Source organism: Pavona decussata, unplaced genomic scaffold (genome assembly GCF_977016875.1).
Source record: "Pavona decussata unplaced genomic scaffold, jaPavDecu1.1 SCAFFOLD_193, whole genome shotgun sequence".
NCBI classification, from domain to species: Eukaryota; Metazoa; Cnidaria; class Anthozoa; order Scleractinia; family Agariciidae; genus Pavona; species Pavona decussata.
This window is the reverse complement of record NW_028145602.1, coordinates 1,474,032-1,494,126: the sequence shown is the minus strand read 5'-3', so window position 1 is coordinate 1,494,126 and position 20,095 is coordinate 1,474,032. Positions and strand designations below refer to the sequence as shown.

At 39.0% G+C, this 20,095-nt stretch overlaps 1 protein-coding gene across 2 annotated transcripts; it reads right to left on the bottom strand.

The window, feature by feature from the left end:
* Positions 1-4,549: 4,549 nt before the first annotated feature.
* LOC146461953 (uncharacterized) lies at positions 4,550-20,090 on the bottom strand. 2 transcript variants are annotated; one of them, XR_014857279.1, is made up of 8 exons: positions 19,585-20,090; positions 14,138-14,431; positions 11,916-12,087; positions 11,227-11,480; positions 9,396-9,674; positions 8,513-8,590; positions 6,943-7,225; positions 4,550-6,524 (listed from the first exon to the last, which is right to left on the bottom strand). XR_014857279.1 is itself a non-coding variant. In XM_085086220.1 (7 exons), the coding sequence occupies exons 1-7, from the start codon at positions 19,874-19,876 to the stop codon at positions 7,032-7,034; spliced, it is 1,563 nt and encodes a 520-aa protein (XP_084942346.1). In that variant the 5' UTR covers positions 19,877-20,090; the 3' UTR covers positions 4,550-7,031. The 2 variants fall into 2 exon arrangements, 1 of the variants encoding a protein (XP_084942346.1); XM_085086220.1 differs by having other exon boundaries at positions 4,550-7,225.
* Between the last annotated feature and the right edge of the window lie 5 nt (positions 20,091-20,095).

Genomic DNA, 20,095 nt, shown 5'->3' with positions numbered 1-20,095 from the left:
GTTCACGTTTCAGTGACGTGTAAATTAATTCTAATTAATCACGGAAATCTGGAGATCACCTATATGCGTCACCCACGCGCAATTAGAATTTTGAGGGAGATTTTTTTTTGCCTTAACTTGGCTCTCAGTACTGATTTTCTCTTTGATTTCAATACACTACACCACCAAGTGTATTACTTTGCGACTCAGACTTCTTATCATAGGGGCTGAATCAACTGCAGATTGGAGCTTAATTCCATTATGTACAAATTTTGTTAAAAATCGCTGATATTTCTGAATATTTTCAGCGATATGTAGCCGGTTGTTCAATTCTGAGTTTGTCCTTTGAGCTGAATAAAACCATGAGATGATTTACAGACTTTTGACATGCGCTTTGTTATCAAAAAGTTACGTGGCAGCTCTATTATTTTTATTGTGTATCACTTATGGTGTGTCACGTTTGAGTATTTCGCTAAAAGAAGGTTAAACCATTTTGCGTAAAATCTTTAAATCTTTAATTTCTTTTACTTGTTCGTTCTGATTCAGAGACATATAATGTCTTTCAGTTCGGCCAACTCTTTTTTTTTTTAGACTTTGATTTTCTTGAAAGATAGCAAAAACTGTAGCTTGGATGTTCATTAAGAGCCCTTTGATTTCAAGCACACACACGGTGGGTTTTTTCTCGTACAACAAACTATTCGCACCTTCGGATTCTGCCATTTTGGATTTTTAGCCGTGCTTGTTCCTTCTTCAACGGAGCCTCGGTCGCCTCTTTTATGCTTTTTCGATGATCCCATTCGAGTAGGCGTACTTTAGTACATTTTTTTTTGTGCGAGCCTCATGTATCAGCTATTTTAAACGGAAGGAGGGCCACCGTTTGTTCAGGCTAAAAACATGTGACCGTTCGGGACGAGGCCGTGCATGCCCAAGTATTTAGTGGCCACAGTCATTCACTCAGGACCAAGTCAACCTCGTCCCCACCTGTGTGCATGGTGTTGTGGGACTGCCCCGCACCTCGTTTTTCCCGCGCTTTGCACGAAATGCCTCGAGGGCTTGGAGAACAGGCAGCGTTATGGCGAGTATTATAAGCGTAAGCACTCGCCCGATACGAGTACAATAAGTCCAAGAGAAAACTCAATCCCAAACGAGTCAAAGTCATAACCCTCGTCACCTTATTACCTTTTATTACTAATAGGCAAGAGTGTTTTAATGGAAAATACGCCACTCGTAAAATTCATACGAAACTACATCCGGGACCTGAGTGGCGTATTTTCCATATCCTCACTAGTGAGGATATTGATGACGTCATTTCCCGCTTTTTCTCAGTTGTTTGTGCAAATAGTCTGTGAAAAATGGCGAGCGATAGATTTGTCTATATAATAAAAAGAAAATTACACGGTGGCTTAAAGATATGAATTTTAATTTCTCGTGTCAAATCAATATTTTACCACTGGAAAATAAAATTCATATCAATTCTTCGCGCCCCATGCATGTAGTATCCTCTATATACCCAAACTTAAACCCCGAGTCAGCACCCTCTACTTGGTACGACGATCACACCTGTTAGTGTCGTGCAACCTTGTAAAAATATGGACGTAAAAAATATCATTTCATATTATTTTTATTGAAAGAAAACAGTATCTAAAAGCTAAATAATTCTATGTTGTAATTATTCTAATTCTAATTAAAAGAAAATTTTTTAAAAGGCTGAAATATTGTACTGAACTGCGTGACAGTGTATTACATTAAAGCCAGAGAAAAAAACTAAGCTGAATGCCTTAAAGGCAAGCACTTCTCATTGCTCAATATCTTGGGATTCATTAATCAGGCACTATTCGTATAGCTTTTATACTCGGTTTATACGACCCAGGGCAGAAATTACACCACAAACTCCCGAGTCACGATTCGGTGACGCCACGTTAAGCACTCGTGACCGATACTGATCAATCGAGTTTTAATTTATTAAACGAACAATTTTTACCCTTGATGCCTTTTAAACCGCTCGAAGAATCCCTTTTTATCATTTCCTCGCTTTGCGGAGTTAAGGCGTGCTGCAATTTCTCTTGCATGCTACCAAATCTGACATATTCTTGAAGAATTTTTGACGGGAAGGAGAAAATCATATCTCTCAATTGTTTGATTTTCCGTAGCGTATTCACAGCAAGACGGTATGCAAGAAAAAAGAAAATGGCCCCCGCGACTCCAAACATCAGTAGTGGGAACAGGATAACCATCAAAGAGAAAAACGCCACTAAAAATGTTCCCCCGAAAACTGTTAGCGCACTAACGGAGACAACCAGGAAAGGGCTCGAAACCAGGGCTGCAAACACGATGACAGGAAGGAGACCAAGGACAATAAAAATTGCCAGGAACAGAGAGAGAACTGGATAGCTCTGAGTAAGTTCCTTGGTCCGTCTGAACGTGCGCATTGCTTGGCAGGTCCTTAAGGTGTCCAGTGATGGACACGCAGACTTGATTTCTTCTAGTCTTATCATTCCGTGAAAACACTAAAGAAAGACGAGATCGATGACAGGGCGTGAATGAAAAGTTCAAACGTGACGAATACAAAACTCGGGCAAGCTACCTGAATATTGGCTTCACAAGTGGATTAAATGTAGGAAATTCACCATTCATTTTACTTTCTCCTCAATTAAATTCACCGGCAATATTTTAAGCGTAGTATAAATAAGATTTAAAAGTAACATCTCGCTCAGATATTGCTTGCTAGGTGATATGCATCTTATTCAGTGGTATTAAAATTTGAATGTTTCAAGCAGTACAATCTTATTAAAATCTTCGCTTTTTTCTTATTGTTGTTGATGCCATTTGAATGCTATCTCAGCTTACCTGTGTATTCCACAGAATATAATCTTTCTCTGCAAGAAAAACTTTGCGAAGTCTCAGCAAAGAAACTAAAAATTTTCCCAAATGAAGAGAATTCTCAGCGTTTGCACTTGCAAATTAAGCTGGACAATTACTTCTGTTGAAAAATATCTTATTAAGTGACGTAATAAACTGATAATACGTCTCATAATATTCATTAAGAACGTTCATCACGCGCGATATTTTGCCTTAAAATGACAAATCTTTTTTTGTCCACAAGAATGTGATTTACTTTGATTCTCTTATTACTCTGTGATTGGCTCGAACAAACGCGTGCCATTCTCTGGAGCGAAATAAAATAGACCATTTCCAAGTTGCTTGGAACCTCATTATGAAAGGAAGGCTAAGTGCAAAGTTTTTATTATGAAAATAGTTTCCATTCATATGCAAACAAAACTAATTTTCACATGAAAAGCTTTGCACTCAGCCTCGCTTTCATAATGAGGTTCAAGGCAACTCGGAAATGAACTATGTTGTCGGGTGCGTTTTCCCGCGCTTGATATCTGATAGTTACATCAGTTTTGCTTCAAATTCTGATAGGGTCATTCTTATGTTTGCCTCCGTCACGTCGGGGATTGGCTCGAGTGATTACCTTCTTTGTCCATAAATTTCCCTTAAGGCCGATCTAGACGGTACAACTTTTGCTTACCACTGTCGCATGCGATTTCTATAAGGCGCGCTGCTCGCGTCATGCAAAAAATCGCACACAACTCTCGTCACTCAACATTGCTTATACCTACGATTGTCGTAGAATTTTAAAACAGTTTTTGTGACGTACACCACAGTCGTAAGCGAGTTGTAGGTTTGATTTACAAGGAGTAATTTGTGTCGTAGGCCTGTCGTGATCTTGTCGCATGCAACAAAATCATACCGTGTAAATCGCTCTTTAGGAGACCATCCCTGTTCGCAAAACTTTATGCAAAACTGAAAGGTCAACAAACACTGCTCTTTTAGGAGCCCTCTTATCACTGGTCAAGGAAACAAAACAATAACCGGAGATTTCAAACACCAACACTTGTAAAGGTTGGCCTACATTGTGTGCGTTAAGATTAGAAATATTGCGCGTTTTCAAGATTTCTGCTCTCGGTTAAGCCTCCACAAAACAACTTATGATGCAGTTGAAGGAAGATACTATGGCCTACCCATCTTCCTCTGCTTGGCGACTTGTAGTTGCTCGCATGTTTTCATTTCTTAACTTCCTTTATTTTACGACACTAAGGCCCCGTCTACACGAGTAATTTTTATGTGGCAATTTTTATTTGCCCGTGTAGATGGCTCGACAAATATTTGTTGTTAATTTGCGTCAGCAATAATTTCGCACAGCGGAGATGACCACGGAAAGGCAAAAAGCAAGATGGCGCCATGCTGGATGCGCAAATGTTAGGGACTGTAGGGACTGGGTTCTACAGATGACGTTGAAAAAATTGTCACATTTTATGTGGCATCTCGTGTACACGGACAATTTTTTTATGTGGCAATTTTTATTTGCCACATAAAAACTAACACGCCAGCTTTACAGCAAATGCAGTTGTCACATAAAAATCGGTCATTTCTCATCATCTACACGAGCAAATAAAAATTGCCACATAAAAATTGCTTGTGTAGGCGGGGCTTAAGAAGCCCTCTTCGTTGGTACAAGCTCATTTTTACCCTTATAAACTCTGGTCTGGACTAAAAATAAGACAAATTGACTGGCGCCGGGCAAAACAATGAATAGAGGCGTTACACGCTTCTTTATTTATTTAATTAAAATCTCTACAGATATTGCTAAATATTAGAGCACTGTGCCCCGTACTGTCGCCACAAACCTTACGTTTTCCTAAACCTTTTTGACGTAATAAATTATATCAAACACGAAGAAGATCGTTTCATCCGATTTCAAAACACCGAGAAGTTGGTTAGAGCGTTTTCCAATTGAGTGTCGTAAAACTAAAACCAAAGTAATTACTCTGGCCAATCACAACAGATGTAAACAGCACAACAAACCAATCAGAATTCGAAGCGGATACATGTAACCGGCGCCAAGCGCGGGAAACTGCGTGCGGCCAAAACACGATTTTGGTTTTGGTTTAGATTCTTATTGGTTGAAAAAGTGGCGCGAGTTTTGTTAACCAATCACAGAGCGCAGTAATGCAAAATCAAACCAAACGCGAAATTACTTTCGACACTCAATTGAAAACCGCTCTAAGAACATTAAAAAAATTAATAATTCTTGGAGAAATTCGCAGCAAAAATTCGCCAAATTTTACGATAATTAAAATCACATTTCCAAACTTCTTTGCGGTATTGATTTCCTTTGTTCTTTAGCTTTGTCGTGGATTAGTTTGAGAAGGGTTCCGTTCCAACTTGCTTATCAAACTACAAAAGCTGAGCCTCCCACAGTTTTGAGTGCATTCCGAATGACAAGTTGAAATCAAAGCCAACATAAAGTTTTCAACAAGGTGAAAATTACCAACAAATTAATCAAACATTTTGTCTACTAATGTGGCAACAGTAGGGACGCATAGAAATGTCATTATGAGGAGATAAAATTAACATCTAACTATGAACTACAACTGACAGGGCATTTCGCCATCGCTTTGCGACTACTAAGTTTTTCCTCTTTTCTCGCTTGCTGAGCAAATCTTGGGAATAGGCACACACCTACACATCAAAAATACTATTTTAACTATCTGCAACTCTGTATACTTTATTCTCATAATTATAGTAAGGAATAAAGACTACCAAGCAAATATGTTTAGATTTTAAAGATTAACGAAGATGTATTAGGCAACTTTGTAAGAGCGTGAGACAAAAAAAATTCGAATTCGCCCGACGGGTGTCGAACCCACACCGGTCGAATGCTCTCCCACTGAGCGACTGGGAGACTAGCTTGATCATTTAATGTGTACCGCGGAGGATCATGGGATCGATTGCCGTCGGGTTACTGTAAGTTACTAGGCTGATTTAGCAACAGAACGGGAATGTCAGTTGACAATGGCACGCGCATCAACAATGCCCATATATAGTCTAAATAGACTCGTGTCCAGACTATTCCGCGAGCTCTCGCGTCCTCAAGTGACGTTCCCGTTCTGTTGCTAAATCAGCCTAGTGTTTCGCTGTCCAACGCTGCTGACGAGTTGATCACGTCTACATCTTTCATATTACACTACCAAGCCTACAAAAATTTAGCGTAAAATGTACCATCTACGTGTTTTCTTTTTTCATTTCAAAAATTGTAGCAGAAACAAATCCAGCAAATTCTATACAAGATCAATTTGTAAACTGACAATCAGTTCTACACTCAGAGGTTTACTTGTTTTCACACGCCGATTTAAGTAACTTTTCTCACGACAGCCGACATTTGAGTTGTCGTGCAAGTGGTGTTGCTAAGGACACTGGTAAGTATGGAAGCCTTGCACTACCTCGCAACAGTAATCATGAACGGTCAAAAAATTGTCACATAACATTAAAAATAGCACCATTCACGTACAAACTACGTCTCGTTACTTGCAAGTAACTCATTACAGAGATGGTTTTTCGGCAGAAGTGCTTTAACGATTTTTTACCTAATCGATGGATAGTGAACTATATCTAGACGGGGCGGTGGGCGGGGGAGGGGAGAGCCGGGAAGGGGCTTCTGTCTGTGGCGACTATAAACGTAAATGACTTTTTTACTATTGAAGTAAGCGCCATGAAACTTTGTGACTTTTTCAGCAACTTATCTGGGAACAATTTGATGTGGTCGGTTAGATGGCAACCACTGATTTTGTGACAGGCAGGTATTTTTTGAGAAAATGGAATTTTCCTGTTTTAAATAAAGAATACTCCTTTTCTTACGGTAGCATTTCTGTTTTTAGCGCGTTTCAGTGTTCTTATATTGGTTTTGATTCAAAGACATGACTGCCTGTTGTTCAATTTTTGTGGTTTCCTGAAATTTTTTTTAGGAAATCCAGAAATCCAAGATTGCCGTCGTTGGCTATTATGACGTAATCACCAAGTCATATGACGTCATCACTTCTGGTTGCGGACCTCAAAGGAAACCTCTTTAGGAAATCTATTTATCTTCCTAGTATCATTGCAATGGCTTTATTAGTGTTGGAGTTATGGAAGGGGTGGGGGAGGCACCCCTCGGCCACACCCACATAAGACGAAAAAAACAAAAACAAAAAAGCCCGTTATAGATAGGGTTAAAGGAGATCCGCTATGTATGGATAGCCTAGTTCACGCAGAATATTATAAAGCGCGCCAACAGTGCTGCCGGATTTCACTTCCCAATATCTTAGCACCTCGTCGGCAGGATTATTCGTTCGTTCGTCCAGATATGTGATTGTAGTGTTGTTCATCCCTAGCTTGTCTGCTAGGACTTTCCAACTGCCATCCGCTGAAAACAATACGAAAAGAAAATAATTTTAGAGGGCCAAAAATTGAAAACTTCAACTCCTTATCCAAAAAGAACCGTAAATCAGTTGGCATCTAACCACCCATTTCTTGTATCCAATTGATGTACCCGTTTTTGCTTATTTTTTATTCTGCATCTGTTTTTGTTCTTTGTTGGGTGAATCTTTGTTATGATAAATTATAATAACTGCTACGAGCATGCAACAGAAAAAAATCAAAGTCCAACTCAAAAGCAATAATTTGAACGGTTTAATTTTAGAATTTCAAAACTAAAAAAGCCACAACCTGATTGAATTTGACCGTGGGTAAATAAAGATTATGGATGACCTTGTACAGCACGTTAAACAGCACCGCACACACAGTAAAGTGATTGTCTTTCCAAGACAGTTCACAAGTATTAAGGTTTAGAGCAATCAAAGCAAAATACAACAGGAGTGTGTACAGTGCTAACCAACAAAATACAAAACAGAGTTCAAGCAATTGGGTGCGCATTTATATTTAGTGCCAACTTGAAGAACTTCATCCATTCCAGTTTGGTGATTTGTTCCACTCAATTTGGTCCTTGTCCAAAGACTATACTTGTATTCATTGCATGATGCTTGGATGAGGATGAATTTTAGAGCGCGGGAGTGCTGAGTTCGAAGGAAAACTTCGTGTTGAACGTAGGTTGGAGTGGTTACTACCAATTGGTTGTCCAACTTAGATGTGTCGTAAAACGAGCGGGAAGTCTCTGAGCTTACACAGGCCAATCTATCTAATGATTGCTGTAGGGTTCCCAGTTGGCATAACCTTATTCGCATCCAACAGTGGGTCGGCCTAACAAGGTGTATGCCTGTACCTTGATCTTTAGGCTCGATTACCAGCTGCTGTTCAGAAAAATGAGCCCGTGCTCACCCCCCCCCCCCCCCCACCCCCTCGAGAAGGAAAGCAGGAGGGGAGGAAGCGGTGAAAATCGAGCCTACTTGATTTTCAGCTCGGAGCAAGAGCGAAGATTTCTTTTCAGTTATAACGCACAGGCCTAGTGGGTCATACAATAAGCTTTTTTTTTTCATACATACAGTAAGCTTTGTTGTTCGCGTTCGAGATGTGCATTTTCCAGCTGGGAGTTTCTGTCATGTTAACCGTAAAATATGGCTGATAATAAACCACCTCTAAAGCTTAGTTTAGCATGGCATTGACTGATATTCACCCACAGAGTTAAGAGACAGAACCACTTGTATAATAATAGATAACAAAACAAACTACTACAGTTAAATACTGATCAACTTACCGCATAAATCCGTGGTCAGTTTACTTCGATCAGTGTAACTGATATCTCTGATGTACCTATTGGGTGGCAAGACAGGACCTGAAACCAAAACATTCCAATCAGGGCAATAAAGTAAAACCAATGCAAATGGAAATGCTTTCGGGTATAGTATATTAATAACATGTTTATTTTAGTAATTAGGAAGAGACACTTTGCTGAGACCCTGTGTCCTGATCCCTTTTCACAGCCGTATTTAGTAAGACACTTTTTGTCCCATGAACCTAGTTTAATGGCCTTAGCTCCCACAAGTCTCCTGTAGCTCAGTCGTAGAGCATCTGAACTAGTAATCGTAAGGTCTTAGGTTGGACTCCTGGTAGGAGCACTCGGATTTCTTTTTTCCGAATTGGCCTGTGTCGTTACTGAATGATGCATCATTCTTGACATTGAAATTGTTAACCTGTGAGGGTACTGCCGAGCACAACTCGCACATAGCAACTTGTACACATGTATCTGATCAAGCACTCTCACTGATGAAAAAAGTTAAATGTATTAGCATAACCTAATGTGGGGTGGGACTCCCATAGAAAAGCGATGGGGTGATCGTCGTACCTTTAAGGGGTGAAAATTTGTGGTCTAGTACCCCTCGGGATGCAAAATTCTAAAATGGCTTCCGTAAACAGGAAAGGTCGTACCTTTTACGGTATTGAGCGAAAAGAAATGAGAGGAAGTAAATGTCAGTCAACTGATTTGGTACCTCTTAGGGGGGAAAAATGTTTGGACCATGCTCACAAACAGGATTCTGGTTCTGATTCTTTAAGGGGTTCTTTACAAAATTTCCGACGATCACCCCTGTCACTGTCATATGGGAATGCCCCCCCCACCTCCCCGGGAAAGCGTAACTTACCAGTAACACCTTTATATGTGGGTAGGGCATCCCTCAAAGCCTTTATCACATTCTCCCTAAGCTTCTCATCTGTTAGTGAGTCAGTAAACTGGCGAATACGGTATTTTTTACTCTGTTGTAAAAGGACGGAGGTAACCACTGAGCCATCGCAGTGAAGTTCTTGGTTGAGTTCTTTTATCAAGAGATTTCGTGATTCTTGTTCAAGTTTATCAATAAATTGTGAAGCTTGCTTTTCATCTAGATCACCAAAGAACTCCACTGTTTTGTCTTCCATGGTGGCTGCAAAGGAAATGATGGAGATCTACTGTGAGCTGGGTGAAGGCAGTGTGGTCGAGTGGTTAGGGCGCCGGACTTGAAATCCGGTGGTCCCGGGTTCAAGTCCCGCTCTGACCACTATCTGGAGTTGTTTCTCGGTAGCCCCAAGTTCAACTCCTCGGCCTTGTTTGTAAATAGCCAGCTGGGATTCGTAACCATGTTATGTTGTATTTGAAATATTTGTTTCTTCCTGTTTGTTTCATTGTCCCTGAAAAGCCCCTTTCAGGGAGAGGATAATTAAGTATTTTAATTTTTTTTTTTAGCTACACAACAACTGACAATGACAGCAGAACAACACACAGCCACAGCACATGACCCTATATTGGCAGTCGGCACTGACCAAACACAAGTTTGGTGAAATGTTTGCTTCTGGGAGGCTTAAAATGCGGCCTTTCAAGTTGAACATATGAGACTGTGGTTGAGTTTCTGCTTAACAAGACATTCAATTGAACACAGAGTGGTTTTCATTTGAGTATCATGAAGCCAAAATCAAAACAATTAATGGTAACCCTAACCAGTCATAGAAAATGAAAAAAAGTGCAATAAACCAATAAAACAAAAATGAAGCAAACACCTTTAACCACTCTGCGCCATATTGGCCAAGCACTGGAAAACATGTGAAAGCAGCTCATGACTGGTTTTGGTGTTGTTTCTCATTGGTTGACACAAGGGTAATAACCAATAAATCAAAGAGCATTTTACTGTATTTAGCAAAACAAAAACAATGCTAAACTACTTTTGACGCTCAACTGAACACTGCTCTACAGGCTAAGGTAAATTAAAATCACATTTCAGGCCTACTGTGCAGGCAGCTCATACAGTCAAAGCTGAACCCAGCTTCTGTGGCGATACACTGTTTCTCGGCAGTGTTTCTCAGTGTGGTGTTTTGCAGATTTTTTGTTTTCAGTAAATTTTTTTTCTGCACTGGCTAAGTTACTATGATGATTGCTGGGCTTATGGTTGGGGTGTTGCAACTATTGCCATTAACTGAGTCATTCATCTAAGGACTAGGAGCTTGCTGTCCATAATGGAGTCCCTGGTTATACTCAAGCCTAGTTCCTAGTTTTCATATGCGGGAAAATCCCAGACTATTGGGGATTTTTCCGCTTCCCTACAGTCCCAGATTTTGTCAAGATATCGGGAAATTGTTAAACGTTATCAGTGACTGGTGCCATTTTTATTTGTTGGGGGAAAGTGGGGAACTGGATTGAAACGATTTAGAGGATTGGTAATGAGCTAAAACTGTCGCTGACGTCCCCGATAGTACAAATTTGAGTTTTCATAATTATGTCAGGAATGATTGCCGACCAACGCTTAAATCTGGAACGCGTTGTGAAAATAGAAACACTCCCAATTTTCCTGATTTGTCTGCTTCCATCCCAGACAATCGGAGGTGTCCATGATTTCCAGTTTTCATTAGTCGAGAAAGTCTGGGATGGTCGAGAAACAGTGAAATCCCCGATTGTCTGGGATTTTCCTGACATATGAAAACTAGGCTTCAGCAAATCATACTTACTTAATGACTCCACTTTCCTTGTCAAATTGTCAACTGGGCTATCTACAAAGTCCAGCTGGCAGCCAAGACTTTTCTCAAGATTAACTGTGCAACCTTTACGCCCAGTACGATTTGCAGCCATGAGAAGGGTCTGGACTGTGGCATCACGTCCTTTCAATGAAATCCACCCTTTAATACAATTGAAGGTGGGCCCTCCATCTCTGCCTTCCATTTTAGCTTCCATGCCAGCTGGGAGGTTAAGCTCTTTGTAAAACCTAAAGATGAAATAGGGAAATAACATAGACTTCAGTTTTTTCTATGAGGCTTGTGCAGGTCCATTTCATGTTGTTACACACGAAGGTGCTAACAGAATTTTCAGTGTATTTCTATATTTCCATTCCCACCCCACCCCCCCCCCCCCTTCTTCCCCCAAAGGTTTCCTCAACTTCCTATGCAGCACAACTGGTATTAGTAAATTGCTACTAGAACTATATGCAACAAATTTAAAAAAAATTCAGCTTCAGGAGCAACTAAAATCAACATTTTATAAAAATTTAAATAATGAAAAGTGAACCATAGTATGTATGAAAACACTGTTAAAGAATTTTTGGAAGAATGTTCACAGACATTACTTGAGCCAATGTTTAGCCCCAGCAGTGAAATGGCCAGAGTACTTATTTACATTCTTTCACCCCTATGTTTATGCAAACCTCTTCCATCCATTTCCCCACACATCGTCTTCATCCATCTTTTCACAGAAGTATTTTAAACACTCCGGCTTCAGATCTAGAATCTCTTGCACTAGTGAATCCAGTGTAAAGGAGCCTGTATCTTGTACTGCTGTACGTGTAGGTGTGGATGCTCTCTCACCATTAGAAGACCCTGAGGGTAAAAATGTTACAGACATTTTGAATCAGAAAAAATATAATGTTATTGGAGGGCTGACGGCACAACTGTGTTTTGCCCTCATTTTTTCATTTTATTTATTTTTGTGCTCAAGTGTCCAAATTTTTGAGATGGCCTTCAATTTGGTCAGAGAACATTGACACGTGTTTCCCCCCCACTGGTTTGATTATGGTTGTAAAATTATGGTAGACTCATCATTGTTTTTCCAAATGAATTGAAAGTGCCCTTGCTCACAAGACAAACATGTAACCAATGTTCCTGCAAAAAATTGCTGTGCTTGATGCTTGGAAATGGTTGCAAAGACCATTTGAAGTGGTACATGGAAAAAAAGCCCATAAGCGACTTTTGATCCCGCATAAAATTCTCCCCATTTTTACAGGGAAACATTTGGCAATTTGAAGTCACTTCAGGCTATTTTCCAGGCAACCCTTCATTTGATGCCCCCTTAATGGAACTAATATCATGGGTGACAAATTACTCCTTAATTTTGGTGCGGAATTTAGGCATTAATTACATCCATTTTGAAATCACTGGTGATCCTTAGAATCTGATTGGTCCAAAATGGTGCAATTTATTCCCAAATTGCACCATATTTTGCTCTAAATCGCATCCTTTCTTTAGCCCATCAAAATGGAAATGAAGTAACACAAATAGAATATTAATATTGACAATGATACTCTGTGATTTCAAAATGGATGTAATTAAGTGGTAATTGAACTTTGTGTCGTGCAATTTTGGTCTGAAATCATACTTGTGATTTCAAATCAAACTCCCGCTGCGCGCTCGTTTGATTTTGAAATCACGCGTATGATTTCCGACCAAATTGCACTCCACTCAGTTCAATTATCAATATTAATTTACATTGTGTAATTTCACATGTGAAATTACAAAATTGCTATGGCAACGTTTCCTATATCTCAGTGCCAAGATGGCGCCCAGGTTTAAAGATGTTACGGATGAAAAAAGTTACGGCATTAAAAGACGCTGCAGAAAACCTAAATATGCGAAACAGCACAATTAACTGGGTGAGGGTTTTTGAGAACTGGTGTAATGAAAATAGCCTTGAGAAAAACCCTGAGACAGTTCGTGCTGTGCTGGTTTTTGCCTGTGTGTGTAAACAAGATGGAACCGACCACGATTGGGAGCAAAATTTGTCACCTATGATATTAAATGGTAATCAAATGGTATATTAGTGAAATTAGGAAATAATTTCACTAAAGGCTTGGGAAATTATTAGAATTTTGACAAAACGGACATGAAATTATTTCCTAATTTCACACGTCACCATTTGATTACATATACAAAACATAATATTACTGTACAAAAATTAATTTGTCATGTGGCTTAATGTAATTTAGGCCAAGTTCAACTCAAGGCAATTGCAGGCAAGTGACCCCCCTCATGGCGGTACATATATATGCAGGGTGGCCTAGAGGGTTGTGGATGTCGAGGTATTTCATGCATGTTTGCCATTCCAAAATGTTGTTCACGAGTGTTCGCCCCCTGCAGCCATCCCACCCTCTAGGTAAGTATTTTCTTTCCACTCAATTCTCAGTGCGACAGTGCCTGGTGGTGGCCACTCACAGGGTTGTCTTGGTTATCCTTCGTGCTCAACTCAAATTGCACGTGGCTCTACCAACCTTTCAGACACCTAGTACCCCATGCGCACCTTTTGGCGATGAGTTAAGTTGTATAATAAAATTACACGTCATGTATTATTGGAGGAAAATAGAATGGCTGTTCATCTGTTTCAAATGATTTTGCATTAAGCACAACAGGAATGGTACACAAATGATTATCTGCAGGCAAGAACAACAGAAGCTACATGTATCATTTAGTACAATTCGGAAAGAAAACATTTGATATAAATTATGAGACATTAGAATAATGCAGCACAAGTTAAAAAAAATTAGGAATCTTGGTTTGGCAACTTCTGGTAATAATCCTAGTGGATCAATATAAACACAGTAATGTAACAATGAAACTCCAATTATATCACAATGATTGTTAATGATAAAAAATGCACCTTTTATGCCAGCATCCTGCAGTAATTTGAGAGCCATTGGTGGATGAATGTTTTTCAGTGCTTGTGCAAAAGTTTCAAAAGCACTGGGTCCTTTTCTGGGAAGAATTTCAGTCAAGAGCATTTCCACCCTATGGGAGGCTTGCTTTGCGTCACTAAGTAAGTCTTCTTTGTCAACGTCATCTAGTAAACCAGCTAATTGAAGCTGCGGCACCACCTTTTCTAAGTTCATTCCTTGGAGATTCTCAACATTGTTGAGCAGGATTTGCTTGTGATGACTTGTCATTCCAACATTATCTTTGTAAAAAGTAACAAGATTGATTTCATAAAATTAATGAGAAACCATCAAAAGCACGTTACAACTGTGCAACTTGAGCAGCTGTGAAAAGAAAGCCTATAAACAATTCAGGCTTAAATGGGATTAGAACCCATGACCTCTGCGAAACTGGTGCAGTACTCTACCAAATGAGCTGTGAAGCCTACTAGGGTTGGTGATTTTGTGAATTTGTACTATAATATTACTATACCTTAGAGGTGAAAAGATGGGCATTTTAGAAGTGTATGAAATATAAAATAATAATTATTAAATTTGAACCGTGGATGAAAGAATTAATGAAATTAATGAGGGAATATTGCATGTCCAATAAGAGTATTGTCCAAGATGGATGAAAAAATATTATATTAAAAAACATTGTCAGATGTTGTATGACAAACATTTCTTGGAAATCAAAGGAATCACTTTCACACCCCAAGCTGAAATGGAAAACGTGCTTTGTCAGACAATAACTGTGGAAATTAAAAAAAAGAGAGTTAAAGGTGAGGATTCTCTTCTTCCATTTGGAGAGAGGAAGAGTCCACTGTACATGGATATTTCTAAAAAAGACATGTTTTGTTTTCTGGTTTCAGTAGTTTTGGTGAAGTCCCAAAAAATGCTTTTTTCCTATCAGTGATAATTTAATACAAAAGGAATGTGAATAATACATGAGACAATAATGCAATATGTACATGTATAAGCAATATGAAACACAGTGCCACTGCAGGACAAGTTGGAAGAAGATACTTGTGTAGCATTCCCTTTTCGCAACTTGTTTGCAGTGAGAAATTGGGCTGTGAGTTTCAGGAAAATTACACCCCTCTTACTTCTACATTTTGCACCGGCTGTGAGATTCAATGGTAGATAAAACATTGTAGTCTGTGGCCTAGCCCCTGTTTAATTGTTTTTTTTTTTTTTTTAACCACTACTATCTTCCCAAGGGAATAAGACTATGCTAAAGGCCTTTGATGTCCATTGAATTGCTGATCATCCTCTGATTTTTGAAGGAAGATCAAAGGGGACTCTACTCTTATGGCAAGGATTTGAAATAGGCCAGTAGTACATGTATACAGTACCGCCTAGAACTATAGACCCATTTGCCGCGTCGTTGCCGCAGGACCTACTCGGCTTTCCCTCGGTATTCCCGCAGTAGGACGCTTTTTACCTAGGTTCGGTTGCAATATGACTCCAAAGTTGCCGCAGGAAAGTTCACCTAGTAGGTAAAACCTCATTAAAGGAAAGACGCGGTAGAGTTTGAATGCGCTTTTGTCTCCTTTGTGTTTTGGTTCGTCAACTTCTAATGGTAAAATCGCACCAAAGAACATTAACTACGGATGACGATGATGTGCGATACACATACGATTTTCGGCCCTTGAAGGCTTGAACCATTTGAAGAAAATGAGAATCCGTTTTCGAGTATCCAACCACATTTGAAAAATCCTTTGAGGGAGATTCTGATTTAATATCTCAAAACTCGGTATAACCAAAATTCTCGAAGACTTCTTGTGGACAATGTGCATATTCACTATCGAAGCTTCGAAGCGTGCAGATTTGCTCAAGAAAAAAAGGGCAAACTTGAATTTTCGACACAGTCTGTGGAGTTCCGTTTGCCGGACCTTTTAAAATCATTTATAAATTGAAAACAAATAATATTTCGGCATGTTTTGTGTCGCTCAGCGCCCAAATAATAATTGCAATTCCAACACATTGTCAGTCATTGTCACTCAGACACCTGACGTGACAAGCTGTTTGATGCAACATGGCAGCATTCCAGAATGTTAGTCCGTGGTTTACTTTGTATTTTTTGCCAAGTTATTTCAATTTTAAGTTGGGAGAAGCAAAAGAAAAAAAAACTGACCAACGAAATTCACGGATTATAAAATATGTTCGCACGTGACGATGTTATTGTAACTTGAAACCTTTGTGTCGGCTTCGTAAATTTTATCACTTGTGTTTACAGTCTATTTCAAACCTCTTTCTTTTAAAATGAACTTGGCACTGCAACAAGAATAATATTCCCAGACAAAATTTCTTGCAAAGTTGCAAACCAAATGTTTGTGCAAAAGAAAATCGAAAGACCTACAGCAGAGAGGAGGATGAAACAGGCTAACTTCGACAAAGAATCGATACAACTCACTTACAGCATTCCCTTCAAAGTTACTAAAGACATTAGACTTGCTATCTTTCAGTTTAAGATCATTCATCATATTTTACCAACTAATGCCACTCTTTTCAGGGATTCGCTTGTTCAAAAAGAGCAATGCCACCTTTGTAACGAGAAACAAACATTGAAACACCTTTTGGTAACTTGTCCTTTTGTGCAGACTTTTTGGACTCAATTGTCCCTCTGGTGGAAGGGAAAAACCCTAAATTCAATCACCTTATCAGAACAAGAAATAATATACGGATTCACTAGAGATCTCTCTAGTCATCTTAGCTTGAACCTCTGTTTAATAATATTGCCAAATACTACATCTATACTGCGTCACGAAGAGAAGAAGAGTATATCTGGGAAGCCTATTGTGCTGTATTAAAGAGTCACCTTGAAATTGAAAAACATAAATCTAAGTTGCAAATAAGTCTTTGAGCCTTTTAATTTTAGTTCATTTTTTTTTTGTTTTTTTTTTTTGCTATATTGCTTTGCAAGGCTGCCGTGTGCCAGCAGGTAAATAAATGTGTAATTGTGTAATTTGTTGCTTAAGTTTGTAGTTTAAAAAGCATCATAAGTATTGTAAACATCGTTAGTACCGTCAGTTGTAAGTATGTAAGTATTGTAAGTAATTAGCATCGTATTGCAAGTAACGATATAATTGTTAGTACCGGTGTTAGCTGTATTGTAAGTTGTGTAGCTAGTTTGTTGTGTAGGTAACTAAAGTTAAGTATGCTTTCTTTTTGTTTTGTAATGTAGTATCATATAGTAATATAATTAATGAAATGCGTTGTTCTGAAGTACTCAATAAAGTGTTCTTAAAAAAAAAAAAAAAAAAAAAGAATAATATTCCCTCTCAATGTCCAATTTTTTAGAACACAAACTTGCTCTAAAATTTAGGAGATATTTTTAGCAGCTTTTTGGTCGGACACGTATAAAAAAGCTGACGAATCAGAAGCGGTGGTTCCCATGAGTGCAAAACAAACATCAAACTTGCTCCTATGCAAGTTACGGTTAAATGTTACAAGACATTTGCCCTCCGTCACTTGTATCAAAATGAACAAATTGAACTAAATTAAAAAAAAAAAGGATTTTTATGACAATTCAGCGAACTCTCTTTCGTAAAGTTACACTGAGTGTTTTAAAAAGCATGTAAATCAACGTACACATATTTCACTGCGTATTCAACATACCCTCAGAGATAACAAGCTTCTTTCTAGTGTTCGATTGTTAGTTACTTTTGTTATGTCTGAAAAGACTGAATACAAACATTGGCCAAGGCAAAGATTCAGGATTTTAATATTTGAATTATTACGCGAACTACCCAACGCCATTTTGACTTCACATTACTCCTTCGATTTAACTGAAGCACCGATTCTTCGCACCTCGAACACTTGCAGTATAAATGTCTTCACTCATGCTCACACTTATTTTAGAAATGCAACCAGTCCCCATTGTTCTTTCCCGCGGCACGCTTCATCTTTTCTCCCGCAGCAAATTTACCGTGGCAAACTGTACCTCGTCTTCACCGCAGAACAACTGCTTTCCCATCTAGGTGGATGCACGGCCACTACCTGCGGTAAAGACGAGGTATGCCCTAGTCCCAATGGGTCAGTAGTTCCAGGCGGTACTGTATGTATGCTGCAGTAAGGAGTGGTTACACAAGCCAGTAAAATTGAAGAACAGCTCTCCATATAAACCTGTCAATTGACTCAGTCGGCCAACAAACAACTAACAGACAGCTGACAAATTCAAATGGCTGACAGATGGTTGGCAAATGGCCAAACATTTGTCAACAAACAGCCAACAGTTTACATGTACCTTATCCTAAAATAAAGTGTCAGCTGACGGTTGGTAAACGTTGGAGACTTGCTGTTTACCTGTCGGTAACTTGTTGGCAAGTCGTTGGTGGGCTTTTGTTATGTTGCCATTAAAACTATTGTTTATTACAGTGTATCACATTCCCTGTAACATATGGGTCAGTATAATGAACAATTGAACCAGCGATAATGGTTAACTTAAAGGACATTCCTTCTTAATCAGTTGAAAAAGATCTGTGATTATTTATTACTTATTTTTTCAGTTTTACACCTTCCCAGTTATCTGTCGGTAATCTGTTAGTAATCTGTCAGCAAACTGTTAGTCGATAGGTCACCGACAGTAATCCGTCAGATCTGTTGCAAAGTTGTTCTTCAAAATACCCAAAAGCCAACTTTTCCTGCAACTTGAAGTGCAAACTGCTACAAGACAATTTGCAGATGCCTATTTGCAACATGCCAAACAAGACTCTCATCAGCATTGTGTTGCTAGCGCCATCATAAAGAAAAATCGCCTTGTAGAACAGTACAGATTATGTATATGCATGTACCTTTATAGCTTCAGTCCATGAAAATCAGGGGTGACAAGATAAGCTTGTAGGACCAAAACTTTATAAAAAGTCGTTGGTGGGCTTTTGTTATGTTGCCATTAAAACTATTGTTTATTACAGTGTATCACATTCCCTGTAACATATGGGTCAGTATAATGAACAATTGAACCAGCGATAATGGTTAACTTAAAGGACATTCCTTCTTAATCAGTTGAAAAAGATCTGTGATTATTTATTACTTATTTTTTCAGTTTTACACCTTCCCAGTTATCTGTCGGTAATCTGTTGGTAATCTGTCAGCAAACTGTTAGTCAATAGGTCACCGACAGTAATCCGTCAGATCTGTTGCAAAGTTGTTCTTCAAAATACCCAAAAGCCAACTTTTCCTGCAACTTGAAGTGCAAACTGCTACAAGACAATTTGCAGATGCCTATTTGCAACATGCCAAACAAGACTCTTATCAGCATTGTGTTGCTAGCGCTATCATAAAGAAAAATCGCCTTGTAGAACAGTACAGATTATGTATATGCATGTACCTTTATAGCTTCAGTCCATGAAAATCAAGGGTGACAAGATAAGCTTGTAGGACCAAAACTTTATAAAAATTCCTAGATCCTCACCTTTCAAAAGTATTGAAACATCTACTCCTGACTCTTCTATTAGCGGCTCGGCAAGGTGTTTCTGTCTTCCATACAAAGCAGCAACAAAACACTGAAAAGCCTTGGGACCCTTCCTGGGAATCATATCTAACAGTTTCTCTGCCTGACTTTTCCTTCCGGTTAATGCTTTTATTTCTTCCCTGTCATCTTCGTCAAGACATTCGCCAAGGTCATTCAACAACTTTAAAGGTTCTAAGTCCTTGACAAGGTCTGTTCGATTCCTTCGTAAGATTTCTCTGTGTTTATCGTCCATGATGGATCATGGAAGGACAGATAGTGGGATCGAATGTTGCTTCAAAATCGTGTGATTTTAACTTTGTAATTCCAACATTTACGCTCTCTTCTTCAACTAATTTGCTAATTGAATACACGGGACAACGTTACCAGTTTATCCTTGTGCTAAGGCCACAATTTTTTCTTTCGAATGTCACTCCCCCATACGTACGAACAGATCGACGCAGCTCATTGCTCT

Bases quoted from the DNA above. Each gene is read 5' to 3' on its own strand.
- LOC146461953 (XM_085086220.1), bottom strand. From the start codon at position 19,876: ATGGACGATAAACACAGAGAAATCTTACGAAGGAATCGAACAGACCTT. The intron at 9,675-11,226 runs GTAAGTATGATT...TTTCCTTTGCAG, and splicing joins AAGGAAAGTGGAGTCATTAA to CCACCATGGAAGACAAAACA. The intron at 7,226-8,512 runs GTAAGTTGATCA...TATTGTTTTCAG, and splicing joins ACTGACCACGGATTTATGCG to CGGATGGCAGTTGGAAAGTC.